General features: G+C 39.0%; 1 protein-coding gene across 3 annotated transcripts in view; it reads right to left on the reverse strand.

Annotated features, from left to right (window-relative positions):
- Window positions 1-19842, reverse strand: part of TNIP3 (TNFAIP3 interacting protein 3) — a 55408-nt gene that overhangs the window by 24633 nt on the left and 10933 nt on the right. For all 3 annotated transcript variants that reach the window (XM_047091172.1, XM_047091175.1, XM_047091173.1), the window contains exons 2-6: window positions 11826-11912; window positions 7844-7924; window positions 6086-6151; window positions 4508-4639; window positions 960-1088 (exon numbers count right to left, since the gene is read on the reverse strand). In XM_047091172.1, the coding sequence (XP_046947128.1) occupies window positions 960-1088; window positions 4508-4639; window positions 6086-6151; window positions 7844-7924; window positions 11826-11891 (474 nt within the window). In that variant the 5' untranslated portion in view covers window positions 11892-11912. The remainder of the gene's footprint in view (window positions 1-959; window positions 1089-4507; window positions 4640-6085; window positions 6152-7843; window positions 7925-11825; window positions 11913-19842) is intronic.

The following is a 19842-nucleotide window of genomic DNA, read 5'->3' on the forward strand; positions in this document are numbered from 1 at the left end:
TATACACAGTCCGAAACGCACAGGCACTGACCACTTTTTCAAGGCCAATCACCCACTCTTGTTTTGGAAGGCAATTTCTATTACTTAGGTCAAGAGATATCTAACTTGAGAGATGAATATCTTGACTCAAACATGTACTACGAGTGCTCCTATGGTCCACATCTGATGTGGCCCTTTGAAAAATCAACAGCAAAGGATTCAATTGCTAACTTGAATAAGTGAGCAATCCCTTCCCCAGGGAAATTAAGCTATCCGTCCATAAAACTCTCTCTCTCTCTCTCTCTCTCTCTCTCTCTCTCACACACACACACACACACACACACACACAAATGCACAAATTCTCTAGAGTCATCCTTTGGCAGCACTCCACAGGTAGCCCCTTTGAATAGTTAAGTTGAAGCCAAGGCACTTAACCACTTGTGTTTTTCTAACACACCTACCTCCATTCCTCCCCCCCCATCCCCCAGACCCCACACCCTAATTAAAAATGAGTTTTAGCCTTCTTCTCTGGAAGGCCACTATATCAGCCTTGGGGCTGGCCTTTAGCATGATTCCATACAGTCTGCATCATACCCAGCTCCATAGTGATGATTTTAAAGAGCAGCCTGTTTCCTCAGGAAACTTTTGTGGCTGACCAAGAGATATGCTATTGTTCCCAAACACCCACTTGCTTTACGTGGTTCTTTGAACTAAAAAAAAAAAAAAAAAGTTCTTACTGTCTTCTGAAGTTACTCCTCATTTCTCTTTATCATGATGATTTTTTGCAGGGACATGTATTCCTCAAAGCCTTGGCTGAAAGATGCAGCTACGAGTGACTTATAAAATTACAGAGAAGCTCCTGTGCAGGCTCCCAAGACCAGGAGCTGTACTGCTGCACAGATTGTGTTGTGACTCACAGGAATGTGCTCTTTCTACAGGGACCTTTCCTTCCAGCTCCCCAGATTGACCTGGACTGGTACCTTATTGAGGCGCTTTATTTCACATTCATACTGTTCCTTCTTCTTGCTCGCAAGAGTGTTTTTTTCCTTCAAAAGCTTATTTTCTTTCTTCAATTCATGTAATTCTTCACTTAGGTTCTCCTTTTCCTTCTGAAATAAACAGCAAGAAAACAAAACCGAAATCAATAAAATTCAGATGAGATAATGTTGTAGGAATACTTCTGAAATACAATAAAAACAGAACCTGCTAGATTTTCACTTAACATTCCTTAAAATTTTTTTTTTATATTTATTTACTTTTGAGCGAGCGAGAGAGAGAGAGACAGAGCATAAGAAGGGGACAGACAGAGAGAGAGGGAGACACAGAATCTGAAGCAGGCTCCAGGCTCTGAGCTGTCAGCACAGAGCTCAAGGAGGGGCTCGAACTCATGAACTGAACTGTGAGAGCATAACCTGAGCAGAAGTTGGATGTTTAACCAATTAAGCCACCCAGGCGCCCCTTGACATTCCATTTAAGCAATATTCTTTGGTTGTAGGACAGGGTTCAGATAGAAAAAAATCTTTCTTTGCTCCTTAGTGCTACTAAGCAAGTTTCATGACCCCAGAAAAAGCTCAAAATCCTCAGTCCTCACTTTCAAGGGTCAAATGGGTTCAGAGAATAAGCAAGTTCCCATGTACTGTTACAGAGTGATGGGTAAGCGATTTAGTAAAAGTAAGTAAAGTTCTACAAAGAAAAAAAAAGTACGATTGCAATAAAAAATATGAAATATCTCAAAGACCAATCCTGCCTGCATCATTCTGAACTGAAGAGAGGGAGAAGAGGATAAAACTTCAGGCAAATAAGACCCTCCACTACAGATAATTACTCAGAGCACTGTATTGTGTTCATTGCTGTGAAAAGGGAGAGATCAACAAGTCCAAGTGCCATCACTCTTCCATGTTTCCGATTACCTTCAAGAAGTCCTCTGTTTTACATAACTGAAGCAAGGTTAATTGACAATATCTATCTTCTAATTCTTAATTTTATATTTTAGATAGTAAATTTTTTGTGGAGTGAATTGCATTTTTTTTTTAAGTTTTATTTATTTTTAAAGAAGGAGGGGCGCCTGGGTAGCTCAGTCAGTTAAGCGTCCGACTTCAGCTCAGGTCATGATCGTATGGTCCGTGAGTTCCAGCCCCGCATCGGGCTCAGTGCTGACAGCTCAGAGCCTGGAGCCTGTTTCAGATTCTGTGTCTCCCTCTCTCTCTGCTCCTCCCCTGTTCATGCTCTGTCTCTCTCTGTCTCAAAAATAAACGTTAAAAAAAAAAAATTAAAAAAAAAAAAAGGAGAGCAAGCTCATGTGAGCGTGGTGGGGAGGGGCAGAGAGAGGGAGATAGAGAATCCCGAGCAGAAACCACACTGTCAACGCAGAGCCCGATGTGGGGTCAATCCCACCAAACTTGAGATCATCACCTGAGCTGAAATCAAGAGTCAGACACTTAATGACTGAACCACCCAGGCACTCCTGGAATGAACTGAATTCTTAATGGCACTGAAACTTTAACCTAATAAACAAACATCCCGGAATTTAAGTAAATCAAGATGAGAAAATAGCTAACACACATGTTAGAATATGTTGTTTTAGTAATTAATATTTCCCAAAACAATAATTAGATTTAAGATATCTATGTGGGGTGCCTGAGTGGTCTAGTCTGTTAAGCACCCAACTTCAGCTCAGGTCATGATCTCACCATTTCTGAGTTCAAGCCCCCTGTCGGGTTCTGTGTTGACAGTTCAGAGCCTAGAGCCTGCTTCAGATTCTGTCTCCCTCTCTCTCTGCCCTTCCCCACGTTCACCATCTCTCTCTCTCTCTCTCAAAAATAAATAAATGTTAAAAAGTTTTTTAAAAAAAGATATCTACGTACGTGAGGTGATTTTTTTTTTTTTAATGAAAACATTCCTATTTGCTTTCACTTAAATAGAGTGGGCTTATATACACTTAGAAAATGAGCCAATCGGGGCGCCTGGGTGGCGCAGTCGGTTAAGCGTCCGACTTCAGCCAGGTCACGATCTCGCGGTCCATGAGTTCGAGCCCCGCGTCAGGCTCTGGGCTGATGGCTCAGAGCCTGGAGCCTGTTTCCCATTCTGTGTCTCCCTCTCTCTCTGGCCCTCCCCCGTTCATGCTCTGTCTCTCTCTCTGTCCCAAAAATAAAATAAACGTTGAAAAAAAAAAATTAAAAAAAAAAAAAAAGAAAATGAGCCAATCATTTTCTAATTTGACATAATCTAAAAGTGACTTCAAATTGTAAATGGTTCCAACTTCATGAGGGAACAATTGTCATGATTCCTGGTCAGGAAAAGGAAGGGACTGCAACAAGGTCAGAAGGGAGTTGCTAAACCTTGTTTGTTTTCCTCTGACTCACTGGGACAGGGAGAACCTTATCGAGGTAAGAAAATCTACACCAACAGCTGTCTGCATTGATTTCAGCTATTGCCTTAAGATTGGTGCACGTGTTAAAATACAGCCAATGCTTCATGATATCTGTCACAAGGCTACACCTGAGACTATTTACACTTATTTTTTCTTAACATACATAAAAAAAATGTGCATCCATTAGGGCTTAAGATTTTCCTCCCATTTTCTATAATATCCATTAAGCCCCATAACTAAGAGTAAAACCGAGAGTATTTTAGAAGACTGTCACCTTAATGGCCACCATCTTGCTCTCAGTGGGGATTAATGGAGATTTCAAATTTGGAGGCTGGGTTCAAATCCCATTTTCCCAGGTACTAGGTTGGCAAGCTTGGCAAGTCCTGGAAACTCTTCACATCTCAGCTTTAAAATGGCAAAAATAGGGGGCACCTGGGTGGCTCAGAGGGTTTAGGGTGGGGCTCCTGATCTCAGCTCAGGTCATGATCTCCTGATTCCTGGGATTGAGACCCACATCAGGCTTTGCATTGACAGTACGGAGCCTGCTTGGGATTCTCTTTCTCTCTCCCTGTCTCTCTCTCCCTCCCCCCCCCTCTGCCCCCACTCACACTGTCTCTGTCTCTCCCAAAATAAATAAATAAGCTAAAAAAAAAATTGCAGAAATACCATTTCCCTCACAGATGGGCTGGGAATGTTAAATGAGATCGTGAAGGTGAGGCAGTTTTTTAAATGTTTTATTTTTTATGATTACAAACGCAATACCTATTTGTAAAACTATGTAAGCTCAAAAGCAGCTGTACAAACACAAGGTAGTGTCCCATTATTAACACTTGAAATAAAAACTGTATCTGAGTAAAAGCAAAAGGGTAAATTTAATCTCCTAGGCTGAAATGCTCTAGAAAGATGGCACCAAACCTATGGATCAGCACTCTCTGCGGGTAGAGCCTGGCACGCAAAGGCCTGCCTATTTGGACAACAAAGGAGGACGCAAGCTGGGCATCTCCTTCCTTCAGTTCGCAGAGAATCGGCCCGGGGACTTGCGTAACCCATCCGCTCCTACGCACACCAATCCCCGCCCACCAGTCTCCGCCCACCACTCTCCGCCGAGCGTGCTCAGGCCCCGGGGCCAGGAAGGTCTTCTCCCTGAGCCCCGCCCACCTCCTCGAGCTGCAGCCGCTGGCGGGTCTGGTCGTGCAGCCGGTCGCTCTCTCTCTGACTTTGAAGCCGCTCCTTCTCCTGCGAGCTGAGGAACCTTTCTGCGGCGTCCAGTTTCATTTTCAGCTCTGCGACCTGAGGAAGTCGTATACACAGTGTGGCAGACACCACTTCTGAAATTCACACCCCCTCCCACCCCCGGATTTATTCGCCCACCCCGTGCACGCAGGGACGGACACGCCCCCACTCCTGGGCGGCCCCTAAGAGAGGTTCTATTTCCCACCAGCCTTAGCAAAGGTCAGGACCTGTGCACTTAAGGAAGAGCTTCCCCTACCGGAAAAAGTAAACACCGAAACAGCCTTAAGCCCCTTCCCTCCTTTCTCCAAACCACACCACTTCCGAGAGAATAAAGATTTAGATCTTAGACGGGGAGGCTTCTGAGCCTGTCATTCTATTCCTAACTCTCAAAATGTGCCTTGCCTGACCTGAAAAGGGCAGCATGGGGTTAGGGGGTGAGTGAATTTGCCTGGGCCAGAGAAAAACAGACATGGATTTTTAACTCCTCAGTAATCTGCAATGCTTGACGCCCTACGAAATGCCAAGCTAGTTCTCAGAGCGATGACGGTCCAGTAAGAGAGGCCTTAGAAAAGAGTGTTTTATCAAAGATGGGAATTATGCCCACTGTTAACCAAGGGCCTTCACACACCTGCAGGCCGTTCTTCCTGAGCAGCTTACACATTTTCTCTGGGACCATGTTCTTTAAAATTTGGAGACCCCAAAGCTGCCCCAGACTGAATATAACAGGCCTGCTGTAGTGGGAGCATTATCCTGAACTTACTAAATTTAATGCTTCAGTGTATCAAAATGGGGAAGAAGAGAGCAATACTGCTCTGTTACTCACTTGTGGTCAGGTTTCTTAATTCTGAATTATTTAGGGGAATTTACTTTCTCCTTTTCTCTATTTTTGAACGTGGAATAATTTAAATTACAAATTGACTTTGACCTATTAAAAGATATTCTCTCCAAAAAGTTCTTTCTCATCAAAGCAAAAGATTCTTGACAGAGAATATGCTGTAGGGGGAAGAGGGAATGCCCCACTTACCCTCACACTGTCACTGTTACCATTGTTCATTTCTTTATCTGTGGAAATAGCTTATGCCAACTAATTAAAGAATTAGAGAAATGGCCTTGTATAAAACAGTATGAACTTTAAGCCATATCCTACCTCACATATAACTTTGTGTATTTATGGCTGCTAGTAACAAATCCAAAACAGGTTATTCCATGAGCTATGATGAATGTGCATAAGAACTCTAGAGACATCGCCAGAGGCTAAAGGCTATTTTTAGTACCTTTTTTTTTTGTCATGCTCAAGATAATTCACTGATATCCTTCACTAATCTTCAGTACCAAGAGACCAATAATGCACTCAGCACCTTCTCCCTACCCCCCGGGCCCCCATCATTTTTTCAACAGTTGGCTAGCCACATGTCTCCTTAAGCTGAAACCAGTGAGAATCTTCACAGACTTGGTCCCCCAGCTTACTGATCTAAAGCAAATACTAAACAGAGAGGTGTTTACCTTTTGTTCATATAACTCTTTCATACTTCTAAATTGCTGATCCCATTGCTGGTTAACTTCCAGGAGCTGAAATTATTAAAATTTGGTGAATCAATATGGATTTCTGCCCATTTGGAAATTTGGCCAAAATGAAATCACTTTTGGGGGGCTAGTAAGATTTGCAAGCCACGGTTGAACACAGTATTCCTTCCACCAAGTTCTTGTAGGGCTGGGACGATTGAATTGAGCACACTCCCTCTTTTCATAACTGGCTAACATATGAAAAACCATTTAGCCTTACGTATATCTTGACTAGTCAGCTGAACTGTTATTAGAACTTTCAACTTTGCTTGTTATTTGAAATTTTCATCTTTGTTTAATACAATCAAAATCCAGTAAAACTTTGGGAGTATTGACGGTTTTCTGTAAGATTTATTAATATATGAGGGTCTTTTTTCAAACCTTTCCATATTTTTCTGTGTGCTTACACTGATTATTATAATTAAATATTTCTTCTAGCTTTTCTAAAGCAGAATTTATATTAACAAATTCCAAATCCCGATAACTTACCATCATGTGCTTGCAATATTGTGCTTTTTAAAATCAACACATGACTTGTTATGTATATGTAATGAATGGATAATATCACCGTTTTGAAATTATAGATTTTCAAGGAATAATAGTTTTGTCATAAGAATATTTAGAAATAATTTAGGCTGCAATTTAGAAGCTTTAAAATTATGTGCGAATCAAAAGGAAGAAAAAAACCTATGTCCTGTGTTTTAGTTTTCTTGTAAGGGAAGCCTGTAACTTCCTACATCAAGAGAAATTCCAACACTTTCAATATGGGACAGATTGAGAAGATAGTTACAATGACTAAAAGGAAGCAACATATTCTCCTAATTATAAAACAAAATATCTAATCCAGACACCCAGTCCCTAGGTAAATCTTACGCTGGAAATAGCTATGGGTATTTAGTATAGACTATATTATATTATTATATAAAGATATCTTATCTGTTGGCATTTTAAGGATTAACATTTCTATGCCATGGTAACATTACCCTGCTATAGTTCAATAATTTTCCAGAAGGATACAATATTTTATGGAATATCAAAGAGGAGTAGAAGGCACCATACAGAAGAACATGAAGGATAAAACATATACAATGGTTTAGGAAACTAATTTAAAATTTGACAACATACACAGTGTTAAAATTGTTACACTTTTCACTTCTTCATCTTCAAGAAGAATAAAGAGGTTCTAACATTCATTAAACTCAGAAAAACAGAACTCATAATAATATCCATCACATTCCTAATGGCATTTTATAAACAACAAAAAAAATTTTTTTTCAATAATGCTCCTTAACCCGTATGTGGCTGGATACCCAGTTCATGAAATCATAGCACCTAAGTCAATTGCACCTAAAGCCTTTGCAAGTTTGAGTTTCAAGGTATGTCAAGTTGCAAGGCATAAGGCACAGGTGATAAGCTCACATAGTCCATGTGGAGGAAACATCTAAGTTTTGAGAAAAATTAAGATAATTATTAGATTTATGACTTTGTCATTTTTAACTCATTTACACAAACACTGAAAGACTGGGTAAGAGAAATGTAGGTGAATAAGAAAAAAGTACTTCTTCTCAAAATAATGCAGTCCAAAATCCTAGAGATAAATACTGTGACCCAATAACAAAAATAAAAGACTCTAGACTCTATTTTATTCTCAGCATTAACTCATGATACATGTTGCTTCAGCTAATATTTGTAAATTACCTCTTTTCTCTGTTTTTCCAAGCACCTTATCTTTTGTTCAAGAGAACTTGTCAAGTTCTTTCTGCTTGATGATTGATCATGCTTAAAACAAACAAACAAAAACAAAAAAAAAAAAAAGAAAGAGAAATTGTGAAACAAAATCTTCTATAAAATAAGCAGGAGAAATGTTGTCCTTCACAAACTCTATGCATTTGGCTAACTCTTCTATGGTGATTTATAAAAATATCTTATTCTAGGGGTAACAATCCTCACACCATTATTCCTTCATAGAGACCTGTTGATGAAGAAGCATTATATTATATTTCAAATTCCTTTATATGAATTAATTAACAAAATAATTCTCTAATAAATTATAAATGTATACATTAGTCAAACAAGAAATTAGGATTTTATGAGTTTGGATTTCAATCCTTTTCCCAAAAAATGGAAATTCAGAGTATAATGCTTATGGAAATCAGGTAAGTTTCATGGATACATTTTGGGTATTTACATAGTAATAAACATTTCTAAAACGTCATTTCTGTAGACATGTCCATATCTGAAGAGTAGCCCTGACAAAAGTCAGAGGAATGACAGAATCATCAAGAAAAACAGACAAAGACATAAAACTAAAAGGCAGCAAATCCATTCTAAGACTGTAATGAACTAGCTACCTCAGTGTCCTTCATACAATTATGTTATACAGAGATTGACATAGATTATCTGGTATTGTGCAATTTTGACCAGCCCTTTGAATAAAGCCAGTAGGTTATAAGTTTAAATAATAAATCATTGGCACAACGAAAAAGTTAACCACCTTTCTTTTCAGTTTTTTTCCCCCCTCAGTGTTGGGGGTATTTATTTAAAGAAAGCACAAATGCTCTGGAAACTGTGGGCCATCTGTCTAAATGGACCACCAACAAAGCTCACTTAAGTGCTGTTTTCTCTATAGTAACTCAATAGTCTTGTTACCATCTCATCTCTGAGTCATATAAACAGTACAACAAATCTGGTGATGAGGGTAGTCCTAAATCTCCTACTTAGTTTCAAGCTCAATAGTTATGGAAATTAATTAAAGATATTCATGAACAATTAAATATTTTCAAAACATGTTGGCTTTTGCCAAAAGCACTTACAGGGAGTGTTCTTTTACAATCATCATGGGGTTTCAAGGACTTTTTTCATTAGAAATGATTTATAAAACTATTTTTCTATCTTTTCTCTGCTTACCTATGTCTCACTCAATATTTTAGGGCTGGATCATATGTTACATCTTTATAGAAGCTGCCCTTAGTTTTCTTAGCTTCTTCCTAGACCCATGTACAGTTAAGACCTTATTTTATTTTATTTTTGATTTTTTTTAATGTTTACTTATTTTTGAGACAGAGAGACAGAGCGTGAGCAGGGGAGGGGCAGAAAGAGAGGGAGACAGAACCTGAAGCAGGCTCCAAGCTCTGAGCTGTTGGCACAGAGCCTGATGTGGGGTTTGAACTCAGGAGCTGTGAGATCATGACCTGAGCTGAAGTCAGACACTCAACTGATTGAGCCACCCAGGCACCCCTAAGACCTCATTTTAAAAGATATTCTTCCATGTGTCTATAAATTCAGAATTATTCTATTTGCTTCTGACCTCAAGAAGCTGGTTTGTCTGAGTTCCAGAAGTAACATCAAAATCCAGGGGACAGATATGTTGGGTCTTAAAATTGGGCTTTCCCTTTTTTAGGAAGTCTAGACTCATTCTGGATCAGAACAGATTGAATATTAGGTACCTTTGATCTGGAAAATGCTGTGAGCCAACTGTATGTTGTGTAACCTGAGCTCAGCAAAGCAGAGATACAGTGAGACCAGATTCCAGATCAGTGGTTCTTACTATAAGAACGCATAGAAGTCACTATGGAAGCGTGCAAAATGTAGGGCACCACGAACACTGAAAAAGAATTTCTGAAATTTCTGAAAAGAATAGCGCCTCCATTTTTTTTTAATAGACTTTATTTTTTCAGAGCAGTTTTAGGTTCACAAGAAAATCTAGCGGAAGGTGACAGAGTTTTCCCATATGCCTTCTACCCCCACACCTACACCTTTATCAACATCTCCCACCAGTGTTACATTTGTTACAATTGATGAATAGTTACTGACACATCACCCAAATCCATAGTTTACTTTAGGGTTCATTCTTAGTGTTGTACATTCTATGAGTTTGAACAAATGTTTAATGACATTATAGTATCATATAGGATAGTTTCACTGCCCTAAAAATCCTCTGTGCTCAGCGTATTTATCCCTTCTCTACTTTATTTATTTATTTATTTTAATTTTTTTTTTCAACGTTTATTTATTTTTGGGACAGAGAGAGACAGAGCATGAACGGGGGAGGGGCAGAGAGAGAGGGAGACACAGAATCGGAAACAGGCTCCAGGGTCTGAGCCATCAGCCCAGAGCCCGACGCGGGGCTCGAACTCACGGACCGCGAGATCGTGACCTGGCTGAAGTCGGACGCTTAACCGACTGCGCCACCCAGGCGCCCCGTCCCTTCTCTACTTTAAATAAATTTCAGAGGTTATAGTGATTCACACTAAAGTTCAAGGTTCTCCTATTTCAGACCTTTCTTGGGAACACAGATTTGGGGTCCTTAAAAAGTTCCCTTGCTATTTGTGATAGAGACAAAAAAAATCTGTGTCTAGCAAACATTTGTATGATTTAGCCTTCGGGGAATCCAGATTAAGATTAAGTTAATTATATTCTGTGCATTTTTTTTTTTTTTTGCCATATATAACTTTCTCTGGAAAGAAATAGTAAAACTTTTGGACTTTGATTTTTTATTTGTAAATAAGAGTTACTGAAAAGCTAGATACTAAATCTGCAAGTGAGAGAGAGAAAGCACAGTAGTAAGAATTGTTTAAAAGCCATAAATGTATCACCAGGAGTTTCTCTGGAGATTAATCAACATTTTTTTTACTATGGTTCATATGTCTCAGGTATGTATTAAAATGGAACTAAGTCAATCAAACACAAAATTTGGGGAAATTTTTCATTTGTATTTGCTTTGCTTTCCAGTTGCTAATGAAGGTATCTGATGTTTCAATAAACAAAGATTTTTAGTCATTAGTTCTACTAAGGGCCCCACTTACAGAAAAAATATTCCTTATATGGTGCAATGTGTGTTTAAAGTGTCTGGGCATTTCTTTCTCATTTACCTTAACACCTGGACCAACTTCTAAGATATTCAAATCCTGACACGCTAAATTAAGTATCTAAAGAACGAAAGAGTTCCCTTAATTTGCTATTATATCTTGGCTTATCTCTAAATAGAACTTTAAGAAAGAACATTCATTCATTCATTCATTCATTCATTCAGTTGGGTAAGTGTTGCAGTAACCAGTAACCAAACAAAAACTATGGTATTCATTGCAGATCCGTAAATATTTTACTAGGGATACTTTATTGCTATATTGTATTCTATTTCCAACCGTACAAATATTCTTTTTGAAATTTATATTGAACCAAATTTCTTTAAATCAAGAGCAAAATATGGAGCCCACAGAACTGGGGAGCTGTAGGGCCTTTGCACAGGATTTAATCTTACTTTGTAAAAGAAGAAATGGAGCTCAGAGGGATCAAAGAAAATGCAACAGTCACCCAGATACTTTTTCCTCCTTAAATAACATTGATTAAATACAAAGCAAAGGGGTGCCTGGATGGCTCAGTCCGTTGAGCATCCGACTTCAGCTTAGGTCATGATCCCCCTGTTAGTGAGCTTGAGCCCCAGGTCGGGCTCTGTGCCGACAGCTCTGAGCCTGGAGCCTGCTTCAGATTTTACTTCTCTCTCTCTCTCTCTCTCTACCCCTCCCAGGCTTGTGTTCTCTCTCTCTCTCTCTCTCAAAAATAAATAAACATTAAAAGCAAAGTAGCCGTTTCTACTCTTATCCATCATTGCATAATTCACCATTAAAAATGCAATTGATGCTATATATGGTCAATTCATCCCCTAAAGATGTATTCTTACCTCTCCATGCTCCGAAGAACTTTCTGCAGCACTCATTCTAGTTGTGCCCTGTACGCAATATGCCATGGAAGCTGTTTTTCCTGGAGTCTTGGAAGACAGAAGGAAAAAGAGAAAGAAAATGTCTCTTGTGGTATCTTTTAAAGTGAAACCAAATATACAAAATTTTTAAAAGACCGCACTGTTAACTCATGGTGGAAAATAACAGCAATTGTTTTTCATTAAAAGTGAACAGAAGTGACTCTGTATATGAATTACACAGAATAAGGTTATAAGCACAGCATCTGTGATTTTAACTTTTCTTCTCTTCCAAATAGGGATTTCCCAGGATGTCTCAAGTAGGCAGGCTGTGACTAAGGGAGAGGCCGATTAGCCTCACTATGGTATGTAAATTGTCATTCTTCCTTTACTGGCAGTTTCTCCCACTGGAGGAGGAAGTTACCACAGAAAGCCCGGGCAAACCAAGTCTTTCCTCAGTAGCCAGACTGCCATAACTTCATTGTATTTCCCAGAGAGTTAGGTAACTATTGACTTTTTGACAACTCGGTTACTTGCTTCCCTGAAGGCAAGATTTTCTGGCAATGCCTTCTAACTGTGAGCTTAGCTGTGTGGAACTTAATGAGTCATACGTAATTCTGTACGTGCTACTAATTCCTATGGAACTAAAAGAGAAAATTCATTAGAGCAAAAATGGGCATTGTTTGGAAAGCTAATGTTTTATATTGGCAGAAAGTTTAAACTTGGTTCTCAAGTTTAAGACTGTCTTGATGGTAACTTATTAAGTCCAGGTTTCTCCATGATCCATTTGCGGTTCAATCTTTTGTTTTTTTGGCACTAATATTTTAGTGTTCATGAGTTGACTCATATGGTATTGAGGGAATGAAATACTGGGTAATGCAGATAAAAGCGTGCAAAGATGATGCTTGGAGCTACACAAATGAGTCATGGTAGAACAGAAGATCTCATTCCAGACTTGGAGGAGAGGGACCACAGTAGAGCCAGGAATACAGAAAGAAAAGAATGTGTTGCTGAATGAAGAAAACAAAGAATTTACAGTCAATTACTTAATTTACATTTTTGTTTACACCTTCCTATGAGATAGCCACTTGTATGCAGGATAAATCCTACAATTCTTGAAATTCAAATTCTTTAAAAGAGAATGATGAGTATCTAAGATGTGGCTGTTGTCTTTTTTTTTTTCCTACTTCATATCTAGCTCCACTTTCTAACCCTGCCTGTGATCCAGCCATCCTGAACCCCCTTCATTTCCTGAAACAAGCCATGTACCTACCACCTGCTGCTTTCTCTGGCTGGAACATTCCCCTGTCTGGGCCCCCTCCAACCAGTTGACCTGGGAAATCTGTCTAATGCATCTCTTACCCCATAACCTTATTTGATCTCCTTTTACCAACCAAACAGAGCCTTTACTTAGCATTTACATAGTGTATTTACACGTTTGTAAGTTCACCTCCGTATCTACAGTACTGTGACACACAGCACATATTCAACACATTCTGCTGAGTGAATAAATTGATGAATATCTACATGCCACATTTACAGACTTTTTGCTGTGTGTGTGTATGTATACATGGTTTTGTTTTTTGCTAGTTTCTTGGTCTGGTTTGGGGGTACATTTGTGAAATGGAGTGATATTTCCTTAAGGCAATATCCAAAAATGCAGGTGGGAATCAAATTGTTCTGATTTCTAAAAGTAAGAGTTATGACTCACATATGATCTGATTTTAGGGGAAATAAGCAGAGATTTCCTGGAGACTGACACTTCATTAACACTAAAACCTGCTCATCCAAAAAGAAAAAGAAAACTCTAACATGAAAATAGTTTCTTCCAGGGGTGCCTGGGTGGCTCAGTTGGTTAGGCGGCTGACTTTGGGTCAGGTCATGATTTCTCAGTCTGTGGGTTCGAGCCCCACGTTGGGCTCTGTGCTGACAGCTTGAAGCCTGGAGCCTGCTTCAGATTCTGTGTCTCCCTCTCTCTCTTTGCCCCTCCCCGCTCCCACTCGGTCTCTCTCTCTCCCTCAAAAATGAATGAATATTAAAAAAAATAAAATATTTTCTTCCAAACGCTATCCCCCACAACATAGTTATATATAGATAGAAATAGAGATAGAGACAGAGATAGAGCTACAGAGATAGAGATAGAGATAGAGATAGAGATAGAGATATATAGATGTAGTTCAAGGTTCCTTTCAGCCTTATCTGTGTATTTGGTAGTAATAACCCAGTGGATATGGTAACATTGACCTAGAAAAGTAGTTGGAAAGATCATTTCTTGACAGAAAGTACAGTGCTTGGCCTTGGTGTCTTTTGGGTCTCCTCTGTACAGTATCCTGATGCATACTCAACTGTTTCAGCACAGCGTGGTGTGATGGCTTCCATTGAATGGAAATCCTATACCATTACATTTTTCATTACAATTCCTTTGTGTCTTCTGCTATGCAGTTTAACAACAAACAGATTTTCTGTTAGCTTCAGAGAGACATGTGGTAATTTATGAATTAACAATAACTCTTCTGGAGAGCCCCATGTTTGGATTGAGAAAACAGGAGCTTGCACTAGGCCAGTCTTAGAAATAAACTGGACATTTTCTGTTACATATACCCTTCTTACCTCACCTCCAGCCTGCTTACATGTACTATGTACTTAAGAGGATGATTCTTAGGGGTACCTGGGTGGCTCAGTTGGTTGAGCATCCAACTCTTGATTTTGGCTCAGGTCATGATCCCATGGTCAGAGGATCAAGCCTTGTGTTGGGCTCCACCCTGAGCGTAGGGTCTGCTTGAGATTCGCTCTCTCTCTCTCTCTCTTTCTCTCCCACTCCCCCATTCATGCTCTCTCTTTCTAAAAAAAACAAAAAAAGAGTCTGGCTTTCAGTCAAGCTTTGTTTTGTGAGAAGTCTTACTAGCTGCAATAACTCTCAGAGAAAAAGACGTGTTTCCAAGGGGATTCTGAAGAGCCTTCATTTTTCAAGTCACTAAAATATTACACAGAGAAAAATAATTAACAAAGAGAGCTATGGTGAAGAAAAAGGACCAAAGAACTACCAGCCACTAGTTAGTTTGTAACTCTCATCTGAGTTGATGATAATTCTCTCAGAACTAGTCTAAGACAGATCATCACAGTTCTACAAATGCTAGGAGGCATTCTTTATCAGGTAAAATAAACATACCCCCCCCCCTTTTTTTATTATCCTTTTAGAATGAGGGTTGAAAACCTCTTTTGCTTCCTGAATCTATTTGCGTGAATTTTTAAGTGAGTGTGTTATCCAGGCAGGACTGAGAGCCTTGTCTGGTGACAAAAAGGTCTGACTCTTGACTCAGGTCATCTAGATTCATATGTTGGCTCTCCCATTCACTACCCGTGACATTGGGCATGATGCTTAAGGCCTCTAAGGTGCAACTTCCACATTTGTAAAATGAGAATAGTAATAGTGTCCTTCTCTTAGGGGCCTAATAGTGTCATCTTGCTACTTGCGAGAACACATATAAAAACTTAGATACTACTGCTAATAATATGATCTTAAAGATAAGGGGACATTGATCAAATTATTTGTGAAACAAATAATATGAAAAAAGGAAAGAACCATAGATCATTTATGTTTCACTTGGCACTGAATGGATGCCAAAAGAAAATAAGCAAAGGTCCCTGCTTCCAATTAAATTAATATGTATACACATAATATGTATCTGCTTGCCTGCAAGAATTCAGAGAGAGAGCTCACTCCCAGCCTTAATCCTTATGGAAGGAGCTGTACTTTCTGCTGGGCCTTGAAGGGTGGATTGGATTTTGATAGATGGTAAAAGCTGAGGTATATTGCTATAATGTGAACAACATAAACGGAATGGAAGTGGACAAACCTAAGTATGAAGAATTGTAACAAGCCCACTGTAACTAGAGTAGAGCTCATCTAAAGTTGATTAGGATCAAATTGTGAAAGACTTTAAATTTCACATTAAGAAATTTTGAGATTATTGCATGGGCCAGGAGGAGCCACTGAAGATCCCTGAGAAAAGGAATTTTACATGATCTAAGTAGAGTTTTCATAAAAATAGACCTCGATATATGCATTATGTAACAAATGAGTGAGATTGAGAACTGCAATACCACTTCATAGATATTATCAAAAACAGTATTTGAAATATTTAACAGCGTGTGGTAATCCAGATATTTAACAATCAGTTCATCTAGGGCACTCAGAATGAATCAGTAAGATTCCTATATTAATTGTCTTCTTGTCATCTCTATCTGGATTTACCTCTTTCTCTGCTTGCGTAAAACCTATTTCCTGATCTTCCCCATAAAACTTGTCTTCCCCATTACAGTCATAAAACTTGTCTTCCCCATTACAGTCAATGGTGACTTTCATGCTCTATATTACAAATCTTGGAGTTTATATATTTGATTCCTCTTTCTCACGCAACCTGCATCCAATTTATCTGAACATTTTGCAGGCACTTCAAAAGTATACCAGAAAGGAGAGCAACACATTGGCACAAGACCCAATTTAATGAGAGAGTGGCAAGGTGAAATAAACATGCCTTTTAATAACTTTTTCAAAATGAGAACTTTACGGTTTGTGTCCTGATTTTATTCACATGAAAATTTTTAGAGAGCATCCAATAGGGGCTGAAATCTGACTTCGTGTCACATCCTACCTCTATGTTTACTAGTTATGTGACCTTGGGAAGACGCTTAGCATCTTTGGACTGATCAAGCCACCTGCATCCCTTACATGGATTATTGCAATAACCTAATAGCCTCTGTGCTTCCACTCTTGCTCCCTTCCTCCATCTATTATCAATATAGTAGCTATTGTGAGTCTTTAAGAACATGTCATTTCATGTCACTTCTCTGCACAAAACCTTTCAGTGACTTCATCTCACTCAGAGATGAAAGCAGAACTCTGTAGAGTGTCCCACAAGACCAAATACACTGTAGCCTGTGCTTCTCTGGCCTCTTAGTATTCTTCCTTTTGCTCACTCTGCTCTGTGTCCTGTACACACTGCTGCCCCATGAGCCTGTTATGCACACTCCTTGTTCTCTCTGCTTAGAACTTCTTTTTCCTAAGTATCCACATGGCTCATCCCTTCACCTTCAATAGGTGATTGCTTAAATGTCACCTGTTTCTTGAGTTCTTACCTGACCTCCCAATATAAAATTGCTCTCCAACCCAGCATTTTCTATCTACCTTTCCTTCTGTATTTTTCCATAGTACTATATATAAGATACTATATATTTTTCTTCTTTGTTGCTCTCCACCATTAGAATGTAAACTTCATTGACAATAATTTTTGTCTCTTGTGTTCATTCCATATTTCTCAAATCTGAAATAATGCCAATTATTTTAGTACCTACTCACATGCACATAATGTTCAGACACACATAATGGCCCCTCCCTACCCAAAAACTAAATCAAGAATATTCCTGAATCAGCTATCTTCTTAAGAGACTATGAAAGATATAAAGAACAGAATTTCAGCTTCTTAGCCTCAAAACTAGTAAATCACCTCTCTTTCAGACCCCAAGCCTGGGCTTGGACTAAGAGAGTTGGGTGAGAGAGGAGTCCCAAATCCTATAACTTCATGGGGGCTAAATGCTTATGTGTCTCCAGCTTGTAACTCTGAAGCAATTTTTTCATGCAATTTACAAGTGTTGCTTGAAGTCTGTTTCCACTATATACTTTTAGTTTTTAGTGTATCTCAGATACATCTTAGGGCAAATTGACTTTTGCCAACTAGTCTGTAGTCTTTACAAAATTGCAGACTTTATGCAACTTCCATGTCTGAAGATTTCTCAGCACTGCACAAAGTATTAAAGGATCTGAGCCAGTTTGACCATCAGTCCCCCTCTGAAGTCTCCCTTGGCTCTCCAAAGTAGTGTTAGTTACTTCCTCCTTTGTGATCCCAGGGTGCTCTGTGAAGTATCACTTCCAGTATTTACAGTAAAACAGTCATGAATTTTATGTACCTTTCTTTTCTGTGAGGCTGTAAGCTTCTTGAAGGTAGTAGACTCAATTTTTATCACTTGAACATTGGGAACTAACATAGTACCTTCAGAGTTCAGAGTAGTGATACTGTTCATTTTTATTGAATGAATCAGTTTATGCATGAATTTTCAGTAGGAAATCATAACACACCTCTGCTTCTCGTAATACAGTTCAGAGGATAACGACCACAGTGATATACAAAGTTATACACTTTGCCTCAAAATCAAAAAAGATCAAGTAGGAATATCAATGTATTTTTTTTTAATTTTTTTTCAACGTTTTTTATTTATTTTTGGGACAGAGAGAGACAGAGCATGAACGGGGGAGGGGCAGAGAGAGAGGGAGACACAGAATCGGAAACAGGCTCCAGGCTCCGAGCCATCAGCCCAGAGCCTGACGCGGGGCTCGAACTCACGGACTGCGAGATCGTGACCTGGCTGAAGTCGGACGCTTAACCGACTGCGCCACCCAGGCGCCCCTCAATGTATTTTTTTTTAAACTGTTCTATTTCATTCACTTTTTATTCACTTTATTCTCTTTATGTATAAATATTTTAACCTTTCCTATTTTGGTTATATGATCTATCTCTCTATCTATCATTTATCTATATCTTTCTACCTATCCATATCTATGTATCTATATCTATATCTATATCTATATCTGTATCATCTATATCTATCTCCATAAAAATCCCCCTTTAATTTTCTCTTACTCTTGATTATTATTTAATAAATAATCAATATAAATAATTGTACAAGCTATGGGGGAACTTTTGTTATTTTTTTAATGTTTATTTATTTATTTATTTTGAGAGAGAAAGAGTGTAAGTGGGGGAGGGGCAGAGAGAGAGGGGAAGAGAGAATCCCAAGCAGGCTCCAAGCTCAGCATGGAGCCAGACCTGGGGCTTGATCGCACTACCATGAGATCACAACCTGAGCCAATATCAAGAGTCAGATACTAAGTGACTGAACCAGCTAGGTGTCCTACTATGCGGGAATTCTTAAAAGGCATAAATGTGATCTTCAGTAATATTTCCTAAATGTGTACAGTGCTTTTTACATCTTAGGAGACAAGTTAATATCTTGAAGTATTAACTGATGATCCCTCCAAATGAACACTGCTCTTTGTTTTATGTAACCACTCCTTTGTTTACTTGGTTAATGGTATCTTTTGTCTCCAGCACTGATTAAATTTGCTGTAAATGCAAAGGGAGAAACAGCCCTGTTCAACCTGTCATTTTCAAAATAGACTCTCCAAACTCTGGAGACCAAAACCAACTTTGAAAACCAAAGCTTTGAATTGCAAAAGCTAGTATTTTTTTCCTGAAAATTATGTTAAAAAAATTTAAAGACTAATTCCTTTCGTGCAGTTTATTTTGGAATACCTCAGAAAATAATGTGGATTTTATTTGATTGATCCAAAATCAAATGTGGATTGATTGATGGAAAGAGGGGTGAGTAAGTGGATAGATGTGTAGTAAATAAGTAGAGAAAAACATTGGTGGCAACACTGAGGTTGTGGACATATAGGTGTATGTCATAAAATCCTTTCAAGTGGCTATCCTTTCAAGTGGTTTCATGGCCTGAGGGAAACGAGGAAGATCAGAGTAAAAGAGTATCTGGATGGTTTTGAGGGTTCATGAAGAAATGGAGCCCCATTCCCCTACTTCTAGGGACTCACCCATCATGTATCCAATTGCCCAAATTGAACAGCAAAGAGCAGAGACAGCTTTAGCCTCACCCTTGGGTGAAGCCTGGGCAAAGGGCAAGTCTTGAAGAGAATTTCTCCATCCCATCATGGTACCTTGCTGAGATTTTGTGGCATGTCTAGGTAGAGAGGTCCTAAGACAGGTCAACCCTAATGCGCTGTGGAAGCAGAACCAGAAATTTGCTACCTTCTTGAGAAAAATGTAAAGGTGGTCAATTGAGGAAGATGGAATATTTACCATATGGCCCTGAGGATAGATGAATTGAATTGTATGGAAGCTTGAGTGACTGCAGTGAGGATATAGGTCAA

Source organism: Lynx rufus, unplaced genomic scaffold, assembly GCF_022079265.1.
Source record: "Lynx rufus isolate CCGP_SWC_20201006 ecotype Redwood Valley unplaced genomic scaffold, mLynRuf1.p SCAF_3, whole genome shotgun sequence".
NCBI lineage: Eukaryota > Metazoa > Chordata > Mammalia > Carnivora > Felidae > Lynx > Lynx rufus.